This window comes from Topomyia yanbarensis, unplaced genomic scaffold (genome assembly GCF_030247195.1).
Source record: "Topomyia yanbarensis strain Yona2022 unplaced genomic scaffold, ASM3024719v1 HiC_scaffold_50, whole genome shotgun sequence".
In the NCBI taxonomy this organism is placed as follows: Eukaryota; Metazoa; Arthropoda; class Insecta; order Diptera; family Culicidae; genus Topomyia; species Topomyia yanbarensis.
Window position 1 is genome coordinate 79118 of NW_026683714.1, and position 25539 is coordinate 104656.

At 34.9% G+C, this 25539-nt stretch overlaps 1 protein-coding gene across 15 annotated transcripts in view; it reads left to right on the plus strand.

Moving 5' to 3' along the window:
- LOC131695733 (ensconsin-like) overlaps positions 1 to 25539 on the plus strand; it is a 106318-nt gene that overhangs the window by 19018 nt on the left and 61761 nt on the right. For 10 of the 15 annotated variants that reach the window (XR_009306708.1, XM_058984235.1, XM_058984234.1 and 7 more), the window contains 3 exons: positions 18334 to 18730; positions 18798 to 18928; positions 19881 to 20051. Coding sequence is in view for 14 of the 15 variants with exons in the window: in XM_058984235.1 (XP_058840218.1) it covers positions 18334 to 18730; positions 18798 to 18928; positions 19881 to 20051 (699 nt within the window). In the remaining variant the exon portion in view is untranslated. The remainder of the gene's footprint in view (positions 1 to 18333; positions 18731 to 18797; positions 18929 to 19880; positions 20052 to 25539) is intronic. The other 5 variants (XM_058984238.1, XM_058984240.1, XM_058984244.1 and 2 more) reach the window with 1 other exon arrangement.

Consider the following 25539-nt stretch of genomic DNA (forward strand, 5'->3'; position numbering starts at 1 on the left):
CTGGGTTTTAGCACGATCGAAAAACTTAGCTTTGAAAAGCGTATCAGTGTACGTGGTCTAGAGCAATATTCAATCAATAAAGTATTTTTTCATGTTATATTTTATTATATTTTATAAACAGATATAATAAACGAGTTTTGGAAAAAAATATTCTTGAATAAAAATTGCTCTGGACCACGTACTCTGATGCGTTTTTCAAAAGGAAGTCTTTCAATCGTACTAAACCCTAAATTTTTCCACAAAGCCTATGACAATAATACATTAAATTAGGGTAAAATTGCCTGAGAAATCTCAAAATGATAAAACTTTGAACAAAAAAGTTGGTTGGAAAGGAACCCCGAGCAAAAATTATAATTTTGAAAATATTTTGTGCAAGTGTTTTGGAAAGCGTAACGCTCCTATTTTATGAAATGATTTTTGTTTAGGTGGAAACAGATATTTTCAAGACGCTCACCATTTTTGTGCCAAATGAGCGTACGGGGCTATTCGGACCCGCTATTCCATCATCCACCATTCAGCGGCTTGCGGCTACGCACACGATTACACATGCCATAGCAAAAAATATACATGGTGCGCCAATCGACAACTGTGACTAACCAGATTAAGTTTTGTAACGCAATTTATCTTGAGGAGTTTCTCCAATAAATATTTCATAGGTAAACAGAAAAATCCATTGTAAATTTTTTTTAAAAAATATTAAAAAAAAAACGTAGAGTTTCGCAAATCGTCCGTTGCAAAAAAAAATTAAATCAAAATTACGGTCTGAGTTGTCCCTTAGGGAGGTCCGAATTATCTCTACATTGTAAAAGGGTGGAAAAACGTAGAGTTTTGCAAATCGTCGGCTAGCGAATGCACCTTTATGGCACCAGCTCTTTCAAAAAAAAATTCAACGGAATTAGATTTTATCAAGCTGAACCAGAGTAAGAGAGATTTCAACCTTTTCCTCGGACCATTCTTCAAAGCCCCTTTTACCCCCCTACGCTTTAAAGTAGAAATCTATTATTTTACCGAAGTTCACCCCATATATGCAAAAGCCAACGCTGAAATTTGTATTAAAATCGGAAAACACCAATACGACCAGTGACAAAATCTAGAAAACCTGGCTCTTAAGTAATGACGTGAAACAGGCATTATCCATGATTTAATATCGTTCATATATACTTGCTCAATACGTTAGAGTGGTTAAATCGGTGTTTATTTTTTGTTTTTATTCGATTTTCCTTTAAGAGTTTACAATTTTCGTCGGGGTGAACAAATCTGGGGTGACATTCCGCATCTCGATTCGAGTGACTCGATTCGAAACGTTTTGAAGTCGTTTCGACTAAATTGCGGCATTACGTACCGCATTCGACCAAGCGTTCGAGCTTGTTAGATTGCGGTACTAGATTTCGACTGCCTGTTCGATCGCAAACTGTCAAATAAGAGTATACACTGAGAAAAAATATTTTTAATTCTGCTACGAATAAGTTTCATAAAACCAACTTTGGTAAAATATAGGAATTGTTTTAATTTTAGTTTTTAATGCTTGTTATCGAAATATATGTGGATAAGTTTCGCAAATATAGCATTTTTTCTAGTACACAATAGAGGTGAGCTCTTTGAAATAAAATCGATGTTGTCAAACATAATCCAAAAAGATCCGATGTAATACGGAAATACGATTTTTTTTCCTTTCATGTACGAAAAATAAATTTACCCTTTCCAAAAATATTTATACTATATAAAATAATTGATAAAAGAACGAATCATTTCGTTTCATTGACGAAAAATAGTTTATACATCGATGATAACTTTTATGAACCGTACGGGCCAATCAACGTCAGATTTACAAATAAAATTTTAGTTCATTCCAAATTTTTTTCTTGCATTCTTTAGCTAAAAATATTTGACAGGTATTTTTGTTATGGCTGAATATAATATTTTCTTCAAAGTATGAGCTTTCTACTTTTGAAGTTAGAAAAATTGAACATTTTTCAATCGCTGATAGCTCGTAAAGTATTTGCTGCATGGAAAAAATAGTAAATATAAAAAGTTGCATTTTCGCATGAGCTTGCCGGAAAAATTGAGAATTTTTTTTAAAAGTTAGATAAAATCTTTTGCTTATTTTTTCTTCAAATAATAAAAATCATGTTAGAAATATTGTGTAAAAATTTTCAGTGGATCTCAAAATGTTAACATAATAAATTATAACATTAAAAAGGGCATTTTACATTAAACGCCATGTTATTGGCCAGCTTTAATTGAAATATCTCGTAAAGTAATAAGGTTCTCAATATAATAATAAATGTTTTCATGGAATAAAAAACTTATTAGTCCAAGCTTGTTTTTTCGACATGTTTCCAACATTTGCAGAATTCATAACATAAATAACAAAAAAACTCAGATTTTTATTGGCGAGCTCATTCGAAAACGCACTTTTTATTATTAATACATTTTTCGTACAACTAAGAGTTTCTGAGTTATCAGTGGTTGAAAAATGGTCCAATTCATAAAATTCAAAAACTCATAACTTGAAAAAAATCTATCGTATTCAGCCAAAACAAAAAATAGATGTCAATTATTTTGTGCTAAGAATGCAATAAAAAATGTTGGTAGGAATTAAAATTGTGGTTGTAAATTTGACCTGGAATAACCCGTACATTAAATATGTAAAACTACTCAACTTTTCGTTCATCAAGATGCCATTAAACGAAACGAACTATTTACAATGCACGAAAATGCTTCAATGCAGAAAACGAGTAATGATTTTGTTCATCGTATGGTAATTTTAATTTTTCCTAAGATTTTTTTTCAGTGTAAACAAAATTGCAGTTTGTTTTGTTTTTTTCCGATGAGCGTCAAATTCACAGAATATAAATAGTGATAATGGTAAATAAATTGACCAACGCATGTTCATAATTTGTTCACGTCACTCTCCCTCACCACCTTTTTCAATGCTTGGGCATTATTTTAGTTTGATATAACTGTATTATTGAACTTCTTACCACAAAATTTTAATATATCTCGCTGTTTAAGTTGGCGCACTGAAACATCAAAATGCCTATCTGGTAGTGTATCTTATTCGGACCTCAGTCGCATGATGGAATGTATTATCTGCAGAATGAGTTATTCACAATTATTCTTAGATTAAATAACATATTTAATATCTAAATAATTGTATAAAACAGCACAACTTCGAAACCGCTTTTCTCAAATCTTTTGGAAAAAAATCATAGTAATAAAAATGGCTAATTTTGCATAAAAATTTGGTTTTCAGCGTTTTTTCAGGAACCTGGTAGCTTCCAAAAGCAACAATTTTTTTCAGCAATTGATGACGCAGAAATTCAAAAACTAGTTCGTTAAAATAGCCATGTTTAGTTGAAATAGTCAAGACAAAAAGGCGTTTTCTTGTTTGCGGGGTTGTCCGTGTACTTGTTAGTTAATTATTCTGTTATAGCACCCAACTAGAGATAGGAAGAACACAATCAAAATTAATTGTTTCCAGAAATTGTATATGGCATAATTTTCAATCGATTGATGCATTCAAATTTGCTAGTAATTCAATTTGATTCAAATTTCTTTGCTATATAATATTCTGTATTTTCATGCATTTAATACAAATGACGATATAACACCTAATTCTGTTGGTGTATAAAACGTACATTATGGCATTGAATTCAAGGCTATATTGTGATATTGAAAACAATTGAGGTATAGTCGGGAACAAATGCATCAATTCGAATATAAAATTGTTTAAATCACCACAATCAAGAATGATTGTGATTCTATACATCTATCAAATAGCGATTAGACAAGGCAAGGTGTCTTCACTTTGCTCCATCGATTTGGTTTAACACTTTTTTATTATTATTTGGTGTAAGATAATTTATTATCAATATTTAGTATTACTTTTTCAAAAAAAGTATGTTCCTGATGGTGAAAACAGATATAACATAAAGAAACTCAAAGTACGTGGGAGCTTTTTACACCTTTTGGTAATTTTATATCCTCTAAGTATTCCGAAATAAAAACACAAATCATAATCTCGAACGACAGTCGACAACAATAAAACTATCGAGCAAATACGTTCGACTCGAGTCGCTTTCGAGTTCGATTGTTATGGTTCCATAATGCCAACACTTCTCGATAATCTAGTACTTCTTCGAGCAAACTCGAACGAAAATTTATTTTCGAGCTCGGTTCGAAATACATAATGCTAAACAAGGTCGAGTCGATAGAATTTTGATCGAATCGAGATGCGTAATGCCACCCCTGTTTTTTTTTTTATTCAGAAAATACATACGTTGAGAGAAATTCTCTCAATATTTGATTAAGATCGGAGCACTACAACTTGGGTTACAGCTAATTATAAACCATCACACCACGCACCATAGTGTTCGATACGCGGGGCCGTTGACTCACTGCACCGACCGCTATCTCGTTATCTCGGAATTGTATTTCTTTGAAAAGTTCCTTTGCGGAGATGACGATATCTCTGGAACCAAAATACCGATCGTTGTGAAAATTTCACTAGTTACTCCTTTAATTATATCAGCTACTTTCGGTACAAAAATCAATTTAGTGGGTTAATTCCCAAAATAATGAAACTTCTGAATTTCTACGTATTTAAAAAATATTTTAAGAGAATTTCAAACAAATTCAAGAAAACATTATTTTACAAACTGCAGTCTACATAGACTGCAATCGATCGATTAATAAAAATGTACAGAGCATAGTTTAGAATTCAGAGTTATTTGCAAAATAAATTAAATTTCTTAAGCTTCACAGTATTTCAGCGAATTTCAAAGAATTTTCAACGAGCTTAAAACATATCTTCTAAAAATTGTAGCCTATAAAAACATTAATCCTTTGGTGTGTAAAAACATGCAGGTCATTGAATTCCGATTTTTTTTTAAATAAGTGAAAGTTCTGAAATTTTACGTTTTTCAGTGATTCTTTCGAGAATATTCAACGAACTTGCAATAAAATCCTTCTTAACCTTGTAATCTATAACAACTTGAATCGAGTGGTGTACAAAACGTTTTGAATTTAAAGTTATTGGTTAAATTTATGAATATCTGAATTTCTACGTGTTTCAGTTATTTTTCGAGAATTTTAAAATCTCTTCAAAGTAGTAGTCTATAATCGAATCTTTGAATTCAAAGTTATTTGCTAAATAAATTAAATTTCTGAAGTTATTCGAATTTTCGTGATTTTTTTTAAGAATAACGAACTTAATAAAACTCTTCTAGAAGTTGGAGCCTATAGCAATTGCAATCGATTGGTGTATAAAAACAGATTCTACGTATTTCAGTGATTTTTTTTGAGAAATTTTATCGAACTTGAAAAATAAAATTCTGTTTGAAAAATCAAAGTTATTTGCTAAATAATCCAAAATAAACGACACTTGGGGTACTAAAGTATGCCTAATGCTGCAGGAGAGGAATTCCACGAAGATCTGCCCGGGAATTTTTGAAATCGTAACCGACCATCTTAGAATCCGATGAAACTTTACACGTTTCACAGGCATGGAAGACTAAAAATTTTCCACAGTCAAGATTATTTTGTCTCAAGAGCAATTTTTTAAAAGTGCGTGAAAGTTTCTGCATCTAGCATTTTCGAAAAAAAAGTTCGATTACTGCATTTTATACGACAAAACTATCTGAGAACGAGTTGCAGGGAATGAATACTTGTGTTCGAAAAACATATACACTGGAAAAAATGTTGTAATTTTTCTCAAAAACAAAAATTTATGTTAAAAATTTAAAATGCAAAAAACCCATTTTTTTAATTTTTTTATGATTTATCAACAAAAACCTGAAAAGAAAAGAATCATTTTAAATGTGATTGCATGATGGAGAACTTATCGGTTAAAAAGTTTTTCTAGCGATAACTTTTTACATGATTTCAAACTTTATACTAATTGGCATAGAAAACTGTAATTTTATTACATAATGTGATTCTAAGTATCATTTTAAATCAACATACATTTAACAAAATCTTCCAAAATGCGATAGTTGTCGAGATATTTAAAATTTTGCTCCAACAAAAACTATTAATTCGCATATTTATGTGCTTTTCAAAAGTTATTCATGTTTCTAATGTTTATTGTTTTAAAAACGCAAAAGAAACTTTTTCAGTGAACTTCGATCAATTTCAAGTTTTTCAAAAGGACCATAAAATTTCCTGTAACTTTCCCTTTGACATCAAGGTATAATTGAATATCATTTGAAAGCTACACGAAAACAATCTAAATATTATTCATCCATAGGGTCTGATAATTAAACTATATAGTTGAATCATATTTTGGTTGTTTCGATGTACCTTTGAAATGGTTTACAGTATCGCCTTGATGTCCTTGAAAGTTCTTGGAAATTATATGGGCCTTTTGAAAAACATATTGTTGCTGATGAAGAAACGCGAATAACTTATGAAATGGTCACAATAAAACAAAATAATTGTGCAGCCTAAACAAAATTTGAAATATCTCGAGAACTACTACATTTTAGAACTTTTTTGGTGAGTATTTTGATTTAAAATTGCGTTTTGAATACGATTCATTCTAAAAGAAAATTGTATTTTTGTCTGCTAATAGTTTGAATTATAAAAATAGGTCAAAAGTCGTTGTTAGGAAAACTTTTGTTTAAAGCTTCTCCATAATCCAAATACACTGAAAAGTTTTTTTTACGTCCTTAAAACAATGAACATTAGATTTTTGACAATTTATGATGAGGAATCGCGAATAACCTTTTTTGCTTTTGTTGGAGCATTTTGGAAGATTTGTGTTAAATGCATTTTGATTTGAAATGATACTTAGAATCATATTCTCTAATAAAATTACAGTTTTGTATGTCAATTAGTATGAAATTTAAAAACATGTATAAAGTTATCGTTTTTACCGGTATTTTGTCTACCATTCAATCAGATTTAAAAAGTTTCTTTTTTAAATTTTTGTTTTTGTTGAGAATTACACAATATTTTTTTGTGTACATTTTTCATACAGAAGTAATCATTCCTTGCAACTCGTTCTCAGATAGTTTTGTCTTTTTAATCACAGCAATCGAAACAAAATTTTTGAAACTAATGCACGAAGGAAGATCTACGCCCTTCTAAAATAATTGCAATTACCAGAGAAAATCATGGAGATTCAAATTCCGAACACAACTGCAAAGTGTAGTTCAAATTGGCGATTGGCATATTTTGCTGTCGGCCGGTTTCTCATAGAATCTCTCTTTAGGCGATTTGAATCGTCCCGTGCCGCAATCGCGAATTTAGCACGGATCAGCTTGTCACTTATTTATTGCGAATCAAATCACGTTTCCATCTCTTCTTTAGCATATAATTATCTTAGTATTTGTCTTCTATAGCACTAAAAACACCACAAAATATACCATTTTGTCCTATTTTCCGCGATGGTTCGCAACTCCCCACCAAAATGAAAAATGCCGATTTCACGCAATTTTCCATGCTTTAAACACGATAATGATTATTTTGAATTGCTTCAGCCTGTGGATGCACTAAGATGTCCTCTACAAACACCAATTCAAGTATTCAAATCGACCGACGTTTATGGTAGTTTTGCCCCAAAAACAAAACTATGTTCAGAACTTTGCAGAAGGTCACATGAATGAAGAGCTATCATAACCAGTAATGCGAGGTCTTCTTGATTTAGAGTTTTTCGCAATTAACCTAATACATCTCGAAATCCTGAACATGAGCATTGTCTGCAACCAAATAGTTTGTAGTAGCATTTTCAATAACTTTGCTGAAGACATCAGGAATCAGAATATATTGGCTCAAATGGCACGTTCCCCGTACATAGTCGGGGATTTGTGCCTTGCCGTGTGTTTTCATCATTTCCTGAGCGGAAGGAAAGGACAAGGAGGTGTGGGGAAGTAGAATTGGAAGGGTGGGAAAAATAACAGCACGAAACAAAAATAAACAACAGGTAAGTTAAACTCACAAGTAGTTCAACTTGCCTGCGAATAAGCCTAAAGCTCTTTACCACATTGGATAAGAAACTTTAGTATGTCTCTGAGTTTCAGTCGACCAAACATGGTTTCGTCTATATAAGGACGGCTGAAGACTCGAAATCGCAATTGCGCTACCGCTGGACAGTTGCATATCAGATGATATGAGGTTCCGTAGTCGGATTCACAAAGATCACATGAAAAAGACTCAGCGCGCTGAATAGTTGCCATGTGATAATTGAGTTTGCAGTGGCCGGTTAAAGCCCTGGTCAGCATGCCGCAGTGGAGCTTCGAAAAATGTAAGAGATTTTTCGAAACCACTGGGCATGGTTGTTCTAGAAACGCCTTTGTTTGGCGACACGTTTGTAGATTTCTACAATAATTGCGGTGCTCAGACGAAGCCCAGGACCGTATTTTTTCCCGTATCCAACTTGTCGAAATTGGCAGCGCGGGCTCAGGACCAACGAAGTCAATCGCCGAACCTGCCCTGGCCAATTCGTCAGCCCATTCATTTCCAGTAATACCGCAATGTCCGGGCACCCAGACAAGGTAGATAGTGTTGACAATGCTTAGTTCTTCGATTTGGGTTCGGCACGCGATCACTAGCTTGGACCGGGATTTGTCTGAGCTAAGGGCCTTGATTGCAGCCCGACTATCGGAGCAGAAGTTTATAACTCTGCCGGACAAACTCAGTTGAAGGGCCGATTGCACCCCGCACATAATCGCAAAGATTTCTGCTTGGAATACAGTACAGTATCTACCTAGTGAGTGAGATTGTTCCAATCTTATTTCACGACAGTAGACACCAGCACCAGCACGTCCCTCCATCAGAGAACCGTCAGTGTAACAGACTACTTGCGTTTGTTGTTGTCTTTCCATAAAGCCAGACAACGACTCCTCTCGAGAGGGAATCTTCACATGGAATGTCCTGTAAGGAAAACTACAAGTGAGTGTAATATCGCTGGGAGCAAGAATATCTTCACCCCATGTAACCATTTGTGACCACAATCGTGTATGACTGGTAGCAAGATCAACATGATTACTGTTCCAAAGCCCAGTAACCTGCAGTCTGTATGCACATGATAGTGCTTCTTGTTTTAAGTGTATGTGTAATGGATTGATATTTAAAAGTGCCTCAAGAGCAGCAGTCGGAGTCGTGGTGAAAGCACCAGTCAACGCCATGAGCGCCATTCTTTGCAGATGGTTTAGCTTTGACTGGACTGTCACCAACTCTCCCCTCTGCCACCACACAAGGCATCCGTATGACAGTATTGGACGTACAATTGTCGTGTAAATCCAATAGATGTATTTAGATTTGAACTCAATGTGAGCAGACCAATTCAGTTTGGAATCCAATATGACTCCAACGTATTTGACTTGATCTGCACACAGTAGCTCAGAATCAAAGAACTGCAAGGGACGAACCCCGGTTGTTATTCGCTTCTTCGTGAAAAGAACTATTGAAGTTTTGCTTGGGTTAACTGATAGTTTAACTTGTCGACACCACTGTTCGACGGCTCTTAATGCCTGTTGCATTAAGTCAAAGATTTTTCCGATGCAAAATCCAGTAATTAGTATTTGGTAATCGTCAGCAAACCCGTAGGTTGAAAATCCAAGCTCATTGAGTTTCTTCAACAAGCCGTCAACTACTAAGTTCCATAACAAAGGTGACAGAGCGCCGCCCTGAGGACAACAGCAAATACTCAACTTCCGTATCTTAGCCTGTCGCAGTGACGAGCAAAGTATGCGGTTACTAAGCATTGCGTTTATCCAACCTGAGATACATGCAGGTATCCCATGACCGCGCGTCGCTTCCAGAATAGACTGGAAGGACACATTGTCAAAAGCACCCTCAATATCTAGGAATACACCCAAGCTAGATTGCTTGAGCGAGAAGGCTTTCTCAATGTTGTAAACAACATCGTGAAGCAGAGTGATCGTTGATTTCCCACACTGATATGCATGTTGCATTTTGTGCAGTGGATATTCAACTAAACTAACGTTCCTGATGTGATGATCGATTATCCGTTCCAAAGCTTTCAGAAGAAAAGAACTTAAGCTGATAGGCCTAAAACTCTTGGCTTCTTCATAGCTTGAGCGCCCCCCTTTGGGAATAAATCTAACAGTTATACCTCGCCATGCTTTCGGGATATACCCGGTAGCAAGACTGGAACGCAAAATCTTTTTCAAGACATGTTTAAGAATATCAAATCCCTTTTGCAGTAGCACGGGAAGTATTCCATCTTTTCCGGGTGATTTGTATGGAGCAAAGCTGTCAACTGCCCACTTGACCGATTCAGTGGAAACCAATGTGCGTGCTAACGCCCACGAGTCCGAATCATGAGATCTGTGAACATTGTTCAACTCCGGATCGATACAACCTGGAAAGTGTGTGTCGAAGAGACAATTAAGAACATCTTTTTCGTCCGTCACATAAACATCATCTCTGGTTTTTAAGGAGTTCATCTGAAAATCATTCGATTTGGAGAGAATTTTATTTAATCTGCTAGCCTCGTTCAGACTAGAGACATTAGTGCATAGGCTTTGCCAGCCAGCCCGTTCTGCAGATCTAAGACATTTCTTATATGCACTACGAGCTGACCTGAAAGCTCTGGAGTCATCACGCTGACGCCAGTTCTAAGCTCTTCTCTTAACTTTCTTCATTCTTTCAAGCTCAGCCCTCCACCAAGGGGTTCCTCTAGTCGATTTAACAGTACGAAGTGGACAAGCTTCTTCGTAGGATGCATATTTCCCGTTTTTTTTTTACCTAGAGCCAACAACGCGGTTAAAGTTTTCCGTACACTCGTAGTATACATAAGAGGCGTTGCGGAAGAATTGAAAATTTGAACATTTATATATATATTGTTTTTGTCTTCCATTTTTTAGGATATCATTTTCAACATCCTAAAGCACATATTAAACTAATTCATAAAAATTTGATTTGTTTAAATTCTACAGTGGTGTAACCCCTTAAGAGCCAATTTTTCAAAAAAGTGTACCCCTTTGCTCGAGAGGTCGTATTGATGTGCTCCGATTTTGATGAGAATTTCAGCGTTTGTTTGTGCATATGTGGCAAGAACTTAGGTCATACATTAAAATTCTACTTTGTGGGGAAGTGGGGTAAAACGGGCCTTGAAAATTAGCCCGAAGAAATGAGTCGAAGTTTTGAAATCTCTCTAGCTTTGGTATAACTTGACAAAATCTAATTTAGTTGATTTTTTTTTGGAAGATTTTCGTTCTAGGTGTGAATTTAAAAACTATCGCCAAAAATGACTTAATTGGGACATGATTTAGAGGTGTCTCCAATCAAAAATCGTGTTTATGCTATGTTTCCATAGTAAGGTCACTTACACTCTTATTTAATAGGCCCCACATGCCCACATATCGTCAAAGGTCATTCCTTAAACATATCTTAACATGTTTTAACAGGTGAACATAGCTCTAATCGCAATTGAAAATTTGTTAGCTGGATTTTTATATAGAAAAGAATATCAAAACCAAGAAGAAATACTACTAACTTTACTTGGTTTTGATATGCTTCTCTATATAAAAATCCAGCTAACAAATTTTCAATTGCGATCGTCGGCTAGCGCTGCCATGGAATGGTGCGAATGCACCTTTATGGCACCAGCTCTTTCAAAAAAAAACTCAACAGAATTAGATTTTATCAAGCTGAACCAGAGTAAGAGAGATTTCAAGATTTCGACCTTTTCCTCGGACCATTCTTCAAAACTGCCGCAGAAACCGAGACGTTCCAGTTTATATATACTTGCTCCATACGTTAGAGTGGTAAAACCGGTGTTTATTTTTTGTTTTTATTCGATTTTCCCTTAAGAGGTTACAATTTTTGTCGGGGTGAAAAAATCTGATTATTTTTATTCTGAAAATACGTTGAGGGAAATTCTCTCAATATATGATTAAGATCGGAGTACTACAACTTAGGTTACAGGTAATTATAAACCATCACACCACGCACCATAATGTTCGATACGCGGGGCCGTTGACTCACTGCACCGACCGTTATCTCAGTTATCTCGGAATTGTATTTCTTTGAAAAGTTCCTTCGCGGAGATGACGATATCTCTGGAACCAAAATACCGATCGTTGTGAAAATTTCACTAGTTACTCCTTATTATATCAGTTACATTCGGTTCAAAAATATTGCAACACAATTTAAGCGCCCGCCCAAAATTTGTTGACCGAAAAGCTCAATTTAGTGGGTTATTCCCAAAATAATGAAACTGAATTATTTTAAGAGAATTTCAAACAAATTCAAGAAAACATTCTTTTACAAACTGCAGTCTACATCGACTGCAATCGATTGATTAATAAAAATGTACAGAGCATAGTTTAGAATTCAGAGTTATTTGCAAAATAAATTAAATTTCTTAAGCTTCACAGTATTTCAGCGAATTTCAAAAAAATTTCAACTGGCTTAAAACGTATCTTCTAAAAATTGTAGCCTATAAAAACATTAATCCTTTGGTGTGTAAAAACATGTAGGTCATCATATTGAATTCCGATTTTTTTAAATAAGTGAAAGTTCTGAAATTTTACGTTTTTCAGTGATTCTTTCGAGAATATTCATCGAACTTGCAATGAAATCCTTCTTAACCTTGTAATCTATAACAACGTGAATCGAGTGGTGTACAAAACATATAGCTCATCGTTTTGAATTTAAAGTTATTGGTTAAATTTATGAATATCTGAATTCCAACGTGTTTCATTTATTTTTCGAGAATTTTAAAATCTCTTCAAAGTAATAGTCTATAATCGAATCTTTGAATTCAAAGTTATTTGCTAAATAAATTAAATTTCTGAAGTTATTCGAATTTTCGTGATTTTTTAAGAATAACGAACTTAATAAAACTCTTCTAGAAGTTGGAGCCTATAGCAATTGCAATCGATTGGTGTATAAAATCATATAGGTCTCCTTTAATTCAAAGTTAATTGCTAAATAAGTAAACTTTCGTAAGTTCTACGTATTTCAGTGATTTATTTTGAGAAATTTTATCGAACTTGAAAAATAAAATTCTGTTTGAAAATTCGAAGTTACTTTCTAAATAATCCTAAATAAACGACACTTGGGGTACTAAAGTATGCCCAAAGCTGCAGGAGAGGAATTCCACGAAGATCTGTCCGGGAATCTTTGAAATCGTAACCGACCATCTTAGAATCCGATGAAACTTTACACGTTTCACAGGCATGGAAGACTAAAAAATTTCCACAGTCAAGATTATTTTGTCTCAAGAGCAATTTTTTAAAATGGCTTGAAAGTTTCTGCATCTAGCATTTTCGAAAAAAAAGTTCGATTACTGCATTTTATACGACAAAACTATCTGATAACGAGTTGCAGGGAATGAATACTTCTGCTCAAAAAATATATACACTGGAAAAAACGTTGTCATTTTTCACAAAAACTGTCAACAATCTAATGTTTATCGTTTTAAAGACGCAAAATAAACTTTTTCAGTGTACTTCAATCAATAGGTTTTTCAAAAGGCCCATAAAATTTCCTGTAACTTTCCCTTTGACGTCATGACGATATTGTATATTATTTGAAAGCTACACGTAAACAATCTAAATATTATTCAACCATAGGGTCTGATAATTAAACTATATAGTTGAATCATATTTTGGTTGTTTCCATGTACCTTTCAAATGGTTTACAATATCGCCTTGATGTCAAAGGAAAAGTTACTGGAAATTAAACGGGCCTTTTGAAAAAGATATTACTGTTGATGGAGAAACGCGAAAAACTTATGAAAAGGTCGCAACAAATCAAAATAATTGTGTTGCCTAAACAAAATTTGAAATATCTCGAGAACTACTACATTTTAGAACTTTTTTGGTGAATATTTTGATTTAAAATTGCGTTTTGAATACGATTCATTCTAAAAGAAAATTGTATTTTTGTCTGCTAATAGTTAGAATTATAAAAATATGTCAAAAGTCGTTGTTAGGAAAACTTTTATTTAAAGCTTCTCCATAATCCAAATACACTGAAAAGTTTCTTTTACGTCTTTAAAATAATGAACATTAGATTTTTGACAATTTATGATGAGGAAACGCGAATAACTTTTTTTTGTTTTTGTTGGAGCATTTTGGAAGATTTGTGTTAAATGCATTTCGATTTGAAATGATACTTAGAATCATATTCTGTAATAAAATTACAGTTTTGTATGTCAATTAGTATGTCATTTAAAACATGTATAAAGTTATCGTTTTTACCGGTATTTTGTCTATCATGCAATCAGATTTAAAAAGTTTCTTTTTTAAATTTTTGTTTTTGTTGAGAATTACACAATATTTTTTAGTGTAAATATTTTTCATACAGAAGTAATCCTTCCTTGCAACTCGTTCTCAGTTATTTTTGTCTTTTTAATCACAGCAATCGAAACAAATTTTTTAAAACTAATGCATGTAGGAAGATCTACGCCCTTCTAAAATAATTGCTCTTATATCAAAATATTGCAATTACCAGTCTAAATCATGGAGATTCATAATCCGAACACAACTGCAAAGTGTCTTTCAAATTGGCGATTGGCATATTTTGCTGTCGGCCGGTTTCTCATAGAATCTCTCTTTAGCGATTTGAATCGTCCCGTGCTCCTATCGCGAATTTAGCGCGGTTCAGCTTGTCACTTATTTATTGCGAATCAAATCACGTTTCCATCTCTTCTTTATCTTACTATTTGTCTTCTATAGCACTAAAAATCACCGCAAAATATACCATATCTTCCTATTTTCCGCGATGGTTCACAACTCCCCACCAAAATGAAAAATGCCGATTTCACGCAATCTGCCATGCCTTAAACACGATAATGATTATTTTAAATTGCTTTAGCCTGTGGATGTACTAAGATGTCCTCTACAAACACCAGTTCAAGTATTCAAATCGACCGACGTTGGTAGTTAAGGGGTTATATATGTTGAAATGCGGGAAGAAAGGGAAAAGTTTAAATTTTTATAAAGATTTTTTTATGAAATACTTGTTATACGTTTAGTGCAGTACAATGTCCAATTTGCAAAATCCACTTGAGAAAATAAAAAAAAATATGAATAATTGTCGAATCTATAGCAATTTCCGCAAAACGCGTTTTTTACAAAGAGGTTTGCCGTGACTACGATTCCAGTCCAACAGAAACCATCAAACTAAAAAAAATCATTAGTATTTGTACCTGTGATGTCCTTGAATGATCGGTTAAAAACAAAATTTCTTCTTTTTGGAAACGGGTACGATTTTTAAAAAAAAATCACTATTTTATCTCGAGAACTACTACATTTTAGAACTTTTTTGGTGAATATTTTGATTTAAAATTGCGTTTTGAATACGATTCATTCTAAAAGAAAATTGTATTTTTGTCTGCTAATAGTTAGAATTATAAAAATATGTCAAAAGTCGTTGTTAGGAAAACTTTTATTTAAAGCTTCTCCATAATCCAAATACACTGAAAAGTTTCTTTTACGTCTTTAAAATAATGAACATTAGATTTTTGACAATTTATGATGAGGAAACGCGAATAACTTTTTTTTGTTTTTGTTGGAGCATTTTGGAAGATTTGTGTTAAATGCATTTCGATTTGAAATGATACTTAGAATCATATTCTGTAATAAAATTACAGTTTTGTATGTCAATTAGTATGTCATTTAAAAACATGTATAAAGTTATCGTTTTTACCGGTATTTTGTCTATCATGCAATCAGATTTAAAAAGTTTCTTTTTTAAATTTTTGTTTTTGTTGAGAATTACACAATATTTTTTAGTGTAAATATTTTTCATACAGAAGTAATCCTTCCTTGCAACTCGTTCTCAGTTATTTTTGTCTTTTTAATCACAGCAATCGAAACAAATTTTTTAAAACTAATGCATGTAGGAAGATCTACGCCCTTCTAAAATAATTGCTCTTATATCAAAATATTGCAATTACCAGTCTAAATCATGGAGATTCATAATCCGAACACAACTGCAAAGTGTCTTTCAAATTGGCGATTGGCATATTTTGCTGTCGGCCGGTTTCTCATAGAATCTCTCTTTAGCGATTTGAATCGTCCCGTGCTCCTATCGCGAATTTAGCGCGGTTCAGCTTGTCACTTATTTATTGCGAATCAAATCACGTTTCCATCTCTTCTTTATCTTACTATTTGTCTTCTATAGCACTAAAAATCACCGCAAAATATACCATATCTTCCTATTTTCCGCGATGGTTCACAACTCCCCACCAAAATGAAAAATGCCGATTTCACGCAATCTGCCATGCCTTAAACACGATAATGATTATTTTAAATTGCTTTAGCCTGTGGATGTACTAAGATGTCCTCTACAAACACCAGTTCAAGTATTCAAATCGACCGACGTTGGTAGTTAAGGGGTTATATATGTTGAAATGCGGGAAGAAAGGGAAAAGTTTAAATTTTTATAAAGATTTTTTTATGAAATACTTGTTATACGTTTAGTGCAGTACAATGTCCAATTTGCAAAATCCACTTGAGAAAATAAAAAAAAATATGAATAATTGTCGAATCTATAGCAATTTCCGCAAAACGCGTTTTTTACAAAGAGGTTTGCCGTGACTACGATTCCAGTCCAACAGAAACCATCAAACTAAAAAAAATCATTAGTATTTGTACCTGTGATGTCCTTGAATGATCGGTTAAAAACAAAATTTCTTCTTTTTGGAAACGGGTACGATTTTTAAAAAAAAATCACTATTTTCACCTGAAAAAAATTATTTTAAAAATCATAACAATAATATGACGAAAAAATGGAATGGTTCAACTGCCGTGTGGCAGTTAAAATACGAACAAGTCAAAAAAAATTTTGAGATCGGTTGAAAACTTTTCCGGCAATCGTAGTCACCGCAAAGACGCTTTTGGGAAACATGATTTCGTGATAATCGCGATTGCAGTTTCAAGTATAAGCAACATCTCCATAAGGGAGCAAGATGAAAAACGCTATAACTTTGCGTTCACTGCTCCGATCTCTATAAAAATTTGAGGTAACATTCTTAAGAACCTGAGCATTACGATAGAAGAATAAAAAAAAATCGATTTTTGGCCGACCTCAACATATATATGCCCTTAAGCCCCGAAAACAAGACTATGTTCAGAACCTTGCAGAAGGTCACATGAATGAATAGTATCATTCTCAGTAATATGAAATATTCTTTATTTAGAGTTTTTTTCGCAAATAACCTAATACATTTCAAAATCCTGAACACTTAAAGCATTGTCTGTAACGAAATAGTTTGTAGTAACATTTTCAATAACTTTGCTGAAGACATCTAATCCTGAATATTTTTTTGTAAGAGTTAATTCTCCATAATCGCTTATAGAAGGACTAATTACCTAAATTGTTTCATCACAAGACGCGTGCTGTTATGTAAAAAAACTTTTTCGGAGACTAAACCTATAAAGTTTCAAAATTCAAAACTGTTTAGATAATTTATTTCAATTTTCTAGGTTTAATAGTGCAAAAGTGCAACTTGAGAATTAAATCTTTTATACAAAAACTAATTGCGCCATTCTATTTAGCACTCCAATGTACACAGTCGTGCATTGAATCCATATTTAGTTGAATATAGCTTTTGATCACAAACATTTCTTGAAATGTGCTATGTCATTTACGGATGTTCTCAGAAGCAGTAAATTAATGAACTCTGTTCCAAGTTACCATTTCTACTGTCAAAAAACCAGTATAACCCTGAAGACTAAATCAGTTTCTTAAAAAGTTCCACTAGTATTTACGGTCCACTGTAAAGTTAATGATCGGTAACAAAATGCTTCAAAAATACACCTATTGCTTTATAAGCCTATATTTATGCAAAAATGTGTACAGAAGAGGTGCGAAAATCAAGGAACTTCCTTCTTCTCCGCCTACCACTGCTCTGTCCACATAGCTCAATTTGGTATGGGAAACTACTGTTCCAGTGTCTACGGCATTGAGAAGATACTGCTGCGCTTGGTCATCTAATTGCTCGGTCATCAGCGGAAGAGGTGTAAATTCGGTCTAATCGTGTCGTTTTAATACCGTAATCTTTTCTGCTCGCTTATTGTGTCAGTTTGTGCTGATTCATTGTTGCTGAAGTGGAACTGAGTTGATGTTTTGGCGAAAAATGTCAACAAATCATTACTAATTTAGATTTGTTTTGGTTTGATAAACTAACATTGAATATTGTTAGGTTACGTTTTGAAGCTCTTCAAGTTCAATTAAAGAAAATCAGCTTTCGTTTTAAAAACGACTAACAGTGCGATGTTGATAGCTTATAAAACAACTGCCGTGTGGTTTATTAACACTTATTTTAATGTTTTCTTCCACAACATCATTTCTGCAGTTTTTTGATAGTCCATTTCCTCTCTTTATCTCCACTCATCCCGTTTCCAGAAGAACAACAAAAGGAACGCGAAGAGCGAATAAAGCAAATAAAGGAACGCCAGAATGAGGAACGACAGCGAAAGCTAGAGGAACTGAAGGCACAAGCACTGGCAGCGCAGAAATTCCGGGAACAGAAAGAAGAAGAACGTCGACGCCGGATGGAGGACCTACGGAGGCGCGAAAACGACCGGCGCTCACAGGTCGAGGAGCGACGGCGTGCGATACAGGAAGCGGACAACGAACGGCGGCAGTACATTCTGCAGAAAAATCAGGAACGAGACCAGCGCATGGAGACGAAGCGGCGCAACGAGCGCAGCTCGATACAGTTCGCGTTCGGTTCGTCGACACCGCGCATGATCGAATCCGGTGACAGTGGCATGAGCAGCTCGTTCTGGACTAACCGGAGGTAATGAGACTAATGGCTTTACAAAAATTAAAATTAAATTCTAAACATGCTTTTTTTTTTTTCACAGAGCAACATCCATCACGAATGTCGCGTACACGGGGGCTCCACTGACGCGTCGCAGTTCCGAACGGGAATTGACCGACGGAAGCTCCAAGAAACGTGCTACCTCCGCCAGTGGTTTGGACAGATCGACCGACGGTAGGTTGCTGTTTGTTTGCGTGCGTGTGCGTATTTGTATGTATGTATGGTTGCGCGCCAATTCGTACGTATTTTCCGAAAGTATTGTCCATTTACTTGTTTACCTCCACTTCACTACAACGATCGAACCCAAACGACACTAGCGGTGCCATCTAGGGCGTCGTAGGTTCATTCTCATTTCTAGGACAAAAATGATTTAGTTTTCCCCCTTTTTTTCAAAACATCGTTCTCAGTTTAGATCACAGTTCAGTTCGTTAGAGTTGATTTGAATACATTGTTACATCATAGCACACGCATTGTTACCATTATTATTGTTGCATTAATGTTCAAAACTATTTCCTAGATCGTGTACAGTTAGTTGTTGTTCAATTTCGTAGCTCAGGTTTTGATGATACCTACTCTCCAGTGCAGGTTTCAGCCATAGTTATAGTCCTGAATAAACTCAGTGAGGCTCAAATTTGTAATCTATTTCGGAAACTTCAGAATCATAATTAGAGGTTTTGTAGGCTAGAAGTCAGCAAAGTTCTGCATTCCTACCGAATGAGTTGATATCATTAGTTTTAGTGTCATTTGTCCTCTAATACGTCGTTACCCCATTAGTGATTTAGCTAGTTAATAATTCCTCATATCGAGAATCATGATACTCCCATCCCTACCCCTGTCATGTTTTATGTGTCGTCATTTGTTTTAGTGGTTTTCGGTACAAACCCTGAAAACTATGAACAAAATTGCCCTGTTCTCATCAATCGGCTCTTTTTCTTCTTCTCTCCCTTTTCTATCTTAATCCACTTGTGCTAATAATGTAACGTTTGTCAATCGTTCGATTCGTAACCATTTCGAATCGATGAAACACCCAATCAACACCAAACACTACTACCACCACCACCACTACCGTCGCAACGCTTCTACTACGAAACTCATGGGCTCGCGATTCCACCGCCATTGTGCGCAGACATGAGACGAATGTCCAGTTCTATGTACGAGGTATTCAATTGGGCCCAAACTAGCGAGTGTCCGAAAAAGTTGACCCTCTCGCTGGCAGGGACCGGTATCAACATTGACGAACCGCCGTCCAGTGCGGAGCGGGCGGCGGCTGCTGCAATCGGTGGTGCTACCAGAAGGGGTAAATTTGCCATTTCGCCAAACCGAAGGTGGCCGCCCTCGTGCGCCACTCGTGTTTGTCACAATCTACTACTACTACTACTACCAAAACAACTGCAACACGATTAAGAAATGTTTTGTTTTGTCTTGTCTTGTTTAAATGGCTGTACCTCATTTTTTTACTAACTCGTTTGTAAGCGTTTGTTGTTGCAGTTTTTCGCAATTGTCTTTCATATTTTGAGATATTTTCTGTACAATTGGTCAATTGTTCCCTGAATATGTACAATTTCTCTTGATCAGCAGAATGGAATGTCGCGTTTTTTCACGTTACGTTGTAGTCAATCTTCGCTCTGGTTGAGCTCTGCATCCATTTGCTTGCTTTATCATACTGCGTGTTCGCTTTGTTTCAATGAATGTGTGTTCTTAAAATTTGTTTTAAAGTGTGTTGATTGATACCTTTTCGATTGCTGCTTTCGTTGTTTTGTTTTATTTCTGATCTATTGGTTTTCTTTCCAAATTCTTTTTTCTTCATATACTTTTTTTTTGCTTTGTATGCCGCTTGAAAATGATCACTGTTAGTTTATGTTATGTTTTCGGTAGAAACGCCTTCCGTCCGTGATCTTCAGCGAAGATGAAGAAATGCCTAGAGTGTGTGCACATAATAGAACAAGTGATAAATTGATTTGTTATCCTAAATTATATATTTCTAATTATACATACGCATGCAGAGAAGATAATATGCAGTTCTAGGATATGATACTATCGATTGGCAATGTTTAGAAATACAGTCGTTCTTATTCTACATCAACGAAATTATTAATCCCGATTTCAACAGAAGTATTCGATAAAGTAATCCCGCGATTTCCATTTAAAAAATATATCTGTACGGAATCTTTCGAAGGAAAGTTGTCGTCAAATTATCACAAATGCCAAAGTAAGCTGAAACGCCAAATTTCACATATTTTGGATAATTTTTGCCCTTCGCCAACTGCGATTGAAACTTTCTGTCGTTGTATGTGCAAATATTTGGATTTTTTTGGAATTTTTTATAACAGTTTATTTTTTGAAAATATACCGAAATACTGATATTTTAGGAGATTTTATCCCTAAAATTTCCATTATTTATAACGTTTTCGCTGAGAGTTTCAACGAGAAAATACGGGAAGGTGATTTCAATAAAAATAGAAGTAGAATTTTTTTTTGTTTTTTATCAATATCAATCAATACGGGGGTGTCTCACATCAAATTGAATTACGGAAAAAAACGCTGTAGAAAATTACCTTGTGGAAAACCTTTTCAAACTTTCAGACAATGAAAAATAACTCATTAGTAAGCTTTTGGCACTTTTTCTTTATGTCATCAAATCTGAGCGACTTCCTTGGAATGCTTTCGTAATGCCTGCTTCATAATTGGGGGGTAAGTTCATGTCCTTGAGTACGAATGACCCCTTTGGCTTTGTACCACTCCAGGACAACATTTGAATAGTGGCACAAAACTAGATACGGCCAGAAGATCGTTGGGCCCTCATGTTGCTTCAACAGAGGAAGCAAACGCTTCTGTAGACACTCCTTGAGGTAGATCTCCCCGTTTACAGGCCCAGTAGTCACGAACAGCGCGCTCCATTTGCCACATGAGCAGATCGCTTGCCAAATCATGTATTTATTGGCAATCTTTGAAAGTTTCTGCTCCCTTACTTTCTCCGGAACATCAAGCTTGTGCTGCGTGGCGAAGGACAATAGCACCGGAAGCTGCCGGAAGTCCGCCTTGACATAAGTTTCATCATCTATGATGAAGCCTCTTCAGCATTTGGGTGTACAGTTTCCGGGCCCGAGACGATCTCACCGCATTTTGCCGTTCATCACGATTGGCTCTTTGAACTTTCACAAATTCAATTTGCGTCGTTGCTTTTTGGATGACGCCATTTTTTCCAATTTAAAAAAAAACTGACTGCGATAAAATACAGTGTAAACAATATACTCTAAACTACTTCTACCCAAATTTTCAAGAGAAAATACCCAATGGGTTATTTTCTACAGCGTTTTTTTCCGTAATGCAATTTGATGTGGGACATCCTTTAGCTACACGAAGTGGTAGGGATAGGAGCTCTGTATCAGATGTGTATGTCCACATAATGGGGCCTTCTGTTGCGTATGATACAGCTTCGCCAACCACGTCTTTCATGCGGTTGTGCATAATAAATCTTTTCGACACCATGGCTAAGATGTTGAACAATAACATAGCATTACTTAAGTGACAGAACTGGATGAAGGTGACTTAGCGGCATTTGCACCATCAATAAAATATGTTCCACCAAAACTAAGGTGGATAGAGATCTATTCAAAACAAACAACCGCTGTGTGCTCTCACGTCGCTGGCTCGGGCAGAGGTTGACAACAGACTTAGGTACATAAGATTTGGTTGTTTTTTTTGCTGTCATCAAGAGTATGTATTTCGATATTTTAAGGGGGACCCTCATTCATAATTTTCAAAAGTTTAATTAATTTTTTGCATTTTTGAAAGGTACAAGTGTCTACTATATTGTGATAAACGGGTTTTTTAATCTGCGCATCCAAAAAGTGTCTTCAGGCCATTGGTCGAAGTGGCCGCCACAGGACACTCTCGGCTCGAGACACGCGCCTCAGGTAGAAGTCTTTTCATAGCATTATACACGTTCCCAAAATGCTTCGCGTTGCATTGCACATGTATATATGTCTCGAAAACATACTTCACAGTTTGATCCGGGGAAAATGTACTTTTGCATATAAAATATTTAAAATAATCCATAAAGAATTGTAAAACGATCCATAAAAAAGTTGCCCATGATCCATAAAACAAAACAGAAAATCCATAAAACTGTGTGAATGATCCATAAAAAAGGGTGATTTGATCCATAGATTATGTAAAATTGAACCATAAAATGGTCTCAAAAGAGCACTAAAATAGTAATAAAAGAGCAATTAAAATGAACCAATACCCCATAAAAATATTGGAAATGTTCCATAAAATGATACATTTTGCGCCATAAATTAACTGACATTGATCCATAGAATATTAACAATGTACATTAAAACACGTCGATATGTTCCATAATATCGACAAAAATGTTCCACGGTATTACAAAATGGAGCAATAAAATGTCAGAAAAAGTTCCATAAATTTGATGAAAATGTTTGCTAAATAATTTTTCTTGGTCCATAGAAGATGTAAAAATGAACATTAGAAATGATTCATATATCGAACGAAATTATGGTTCATGGATATTTACAAAACGATCCATAAGAAAAGAAAATGTAGAACGACCCATTAATATGTGCTTATGCACTAGAAAAAATAAATTTAATGAATTCATGCGAAATTTTATGGTAAACTGAAAAAATAAGTTGTGCTTAATAATTCTCATAACAGTGACAGTGTTTTAACAAGTGAGCTTATACTGGGAGCTAGTGTGATGCGGCTTGGCCGCATATCCGAGGCCAAGGATCCGAAGCGGCGCAAAGCCGCTGAGGATCCGTTGGACGAGGCATTGATTAACCCGTAGCTGGAATTGCAGGCAAACCTGTGGTCCTCTCGTTTGCCCGGTTTACTTAAACATAGGGGCTATAGCTAGTTAAAAGCCGACTGAGCGGCAGCGAAGTCGGACAGTGCACAAGAAAGCGATGTGGCGTAGCCACATTAGTCAGTGTTCGTGTATAAAGTGTCCGTTTTCGCTTCAGATAGTTATTCAGATAGTATTTGCGACTCATGCCAGCCTGTATAAGTGGTCTAATAACACTCAGCGCTCTAATATCATAAATACCCTGACGTTTAAAGAGTTGCCATAATGATTTCAGGTTAGCTAAGGTCAATTAGCTGACTAGTTGGGTACGGAAGCTGAAGTTTAACTATAATGTATGCATTGTTTGTTGTAGTTTGACATTACAACCAAATGTAATAAACTTTATTATCAGTTCGAATGGCAAAAATTTCGCATGAATTCATTAAATTTAATTTTTCTGGTGCATAAGCACATATTAATGGATCGTTTAACATTTTATTTTCTTATGGATCGTTTTGTAAATATCCATGAACCATAATTTAACGTTCGATATATGAATCATTTCTAATGTTCATTTTTACATCTTCTATGGACCAAGAAAAATTTTTTAGCAAACATTTTCATCAAATTTATGGAACTTTTTCTGACATTTTATTGCTCCATTTTGTAATACCGTGGAACATTTTTGTCGATATTATGGAACATATCGACGTGTTTTAATGTACATTGTTAATATTCTATGGATCAATGTCAGTTAATTTATGGCGCAAAATGTATCATTTTGTGGAACATTTGCAATATTTTTATGGGGCATTGGTTCATTTTAATTGCTCTTTTATTACTATTTTAGTGCTCTTTTGCGATTATTTTATGGTTCAATTTTACATAATCTATGGATCAAATCACCCTTTTTTATGGATCATTCACACTTTTTTATGGATTTTCAGTTTTGTTTTATGGAACATGGACAACTTTTTTATGGATCGTTTTTCAATTTTTTATGGATCATTTTTGTTGTTTTAGCGGCGCAAACTAAGGGCTGCCGTTTGATCCGTAGAAGGCGCCTCTGCTGCCGTGAGTTAACAAACAACCACAGAAAACGGTGAAAAACGAAAAATTTTGGTCAAAATTGTTAAAGTCACATTTTATTCCGTCATATTGGAATGGCTATTTTTATTTTTTTGAATTTGATAGATATTAACTTAAATTCGTGTTTTTCAATCACAAAAGCTCTTTTTGCTCGATTTTGGCTGAAATATCACTTATTGTTTTTAGTGGGTGTCCGCCATATTGGATCCGCCATTTTGAATTCCGGAAAAACGAACCTCAGATTCGTAATAAGTGATGCCCAAATCCTATAATTACATGTTATTGTTACAAAATATTGACATTCTACCACGAATAATTCATCGAACGTGTTCTCAAAACATTGAACGCGTATATCTCAAAACATGATTTTTCAAAACTTCAATTTGAAAACGGTTCAATTTGAAGACTTCATCTTTTGACATCTCGAAAGAAAACCTTTTTGTTTGAAGGAATAACCTATAAAATCTACAAATTCTTTGTATTCACTAATCTTAGTGAAGCCTTAAAGGGCAAAAAGGGCCAAAAATCCATCTCAAAGTTAGAGATCGCTCCATTACGTCATATTTGAAGATTTTTACACGTTCTTAGGTCATTGCTCTAATAAATTTAGTTTACTTTAGAGCCTTATTATTAGTTTTGTGTTTCAGATCTATCCTGAGGCAGCAGGCTGTGCTGTACGCAGTTTAGGAATTCCACTCGCACCCTAGCCTTAGACGGAACGCCTCCACGGGCGCCATTTTGAAAAAAAAAATTGTAAATGAAAACGAAAACATAAGGGTTTTCAATCCCAAAACTGTTTCCTTCTATGTTTTTTCATTGACCCACAAAAAATTTCAAATTTCACTGTGTGTGTAAATGGATCAAATTTTTTATTAAAAATGCAAAT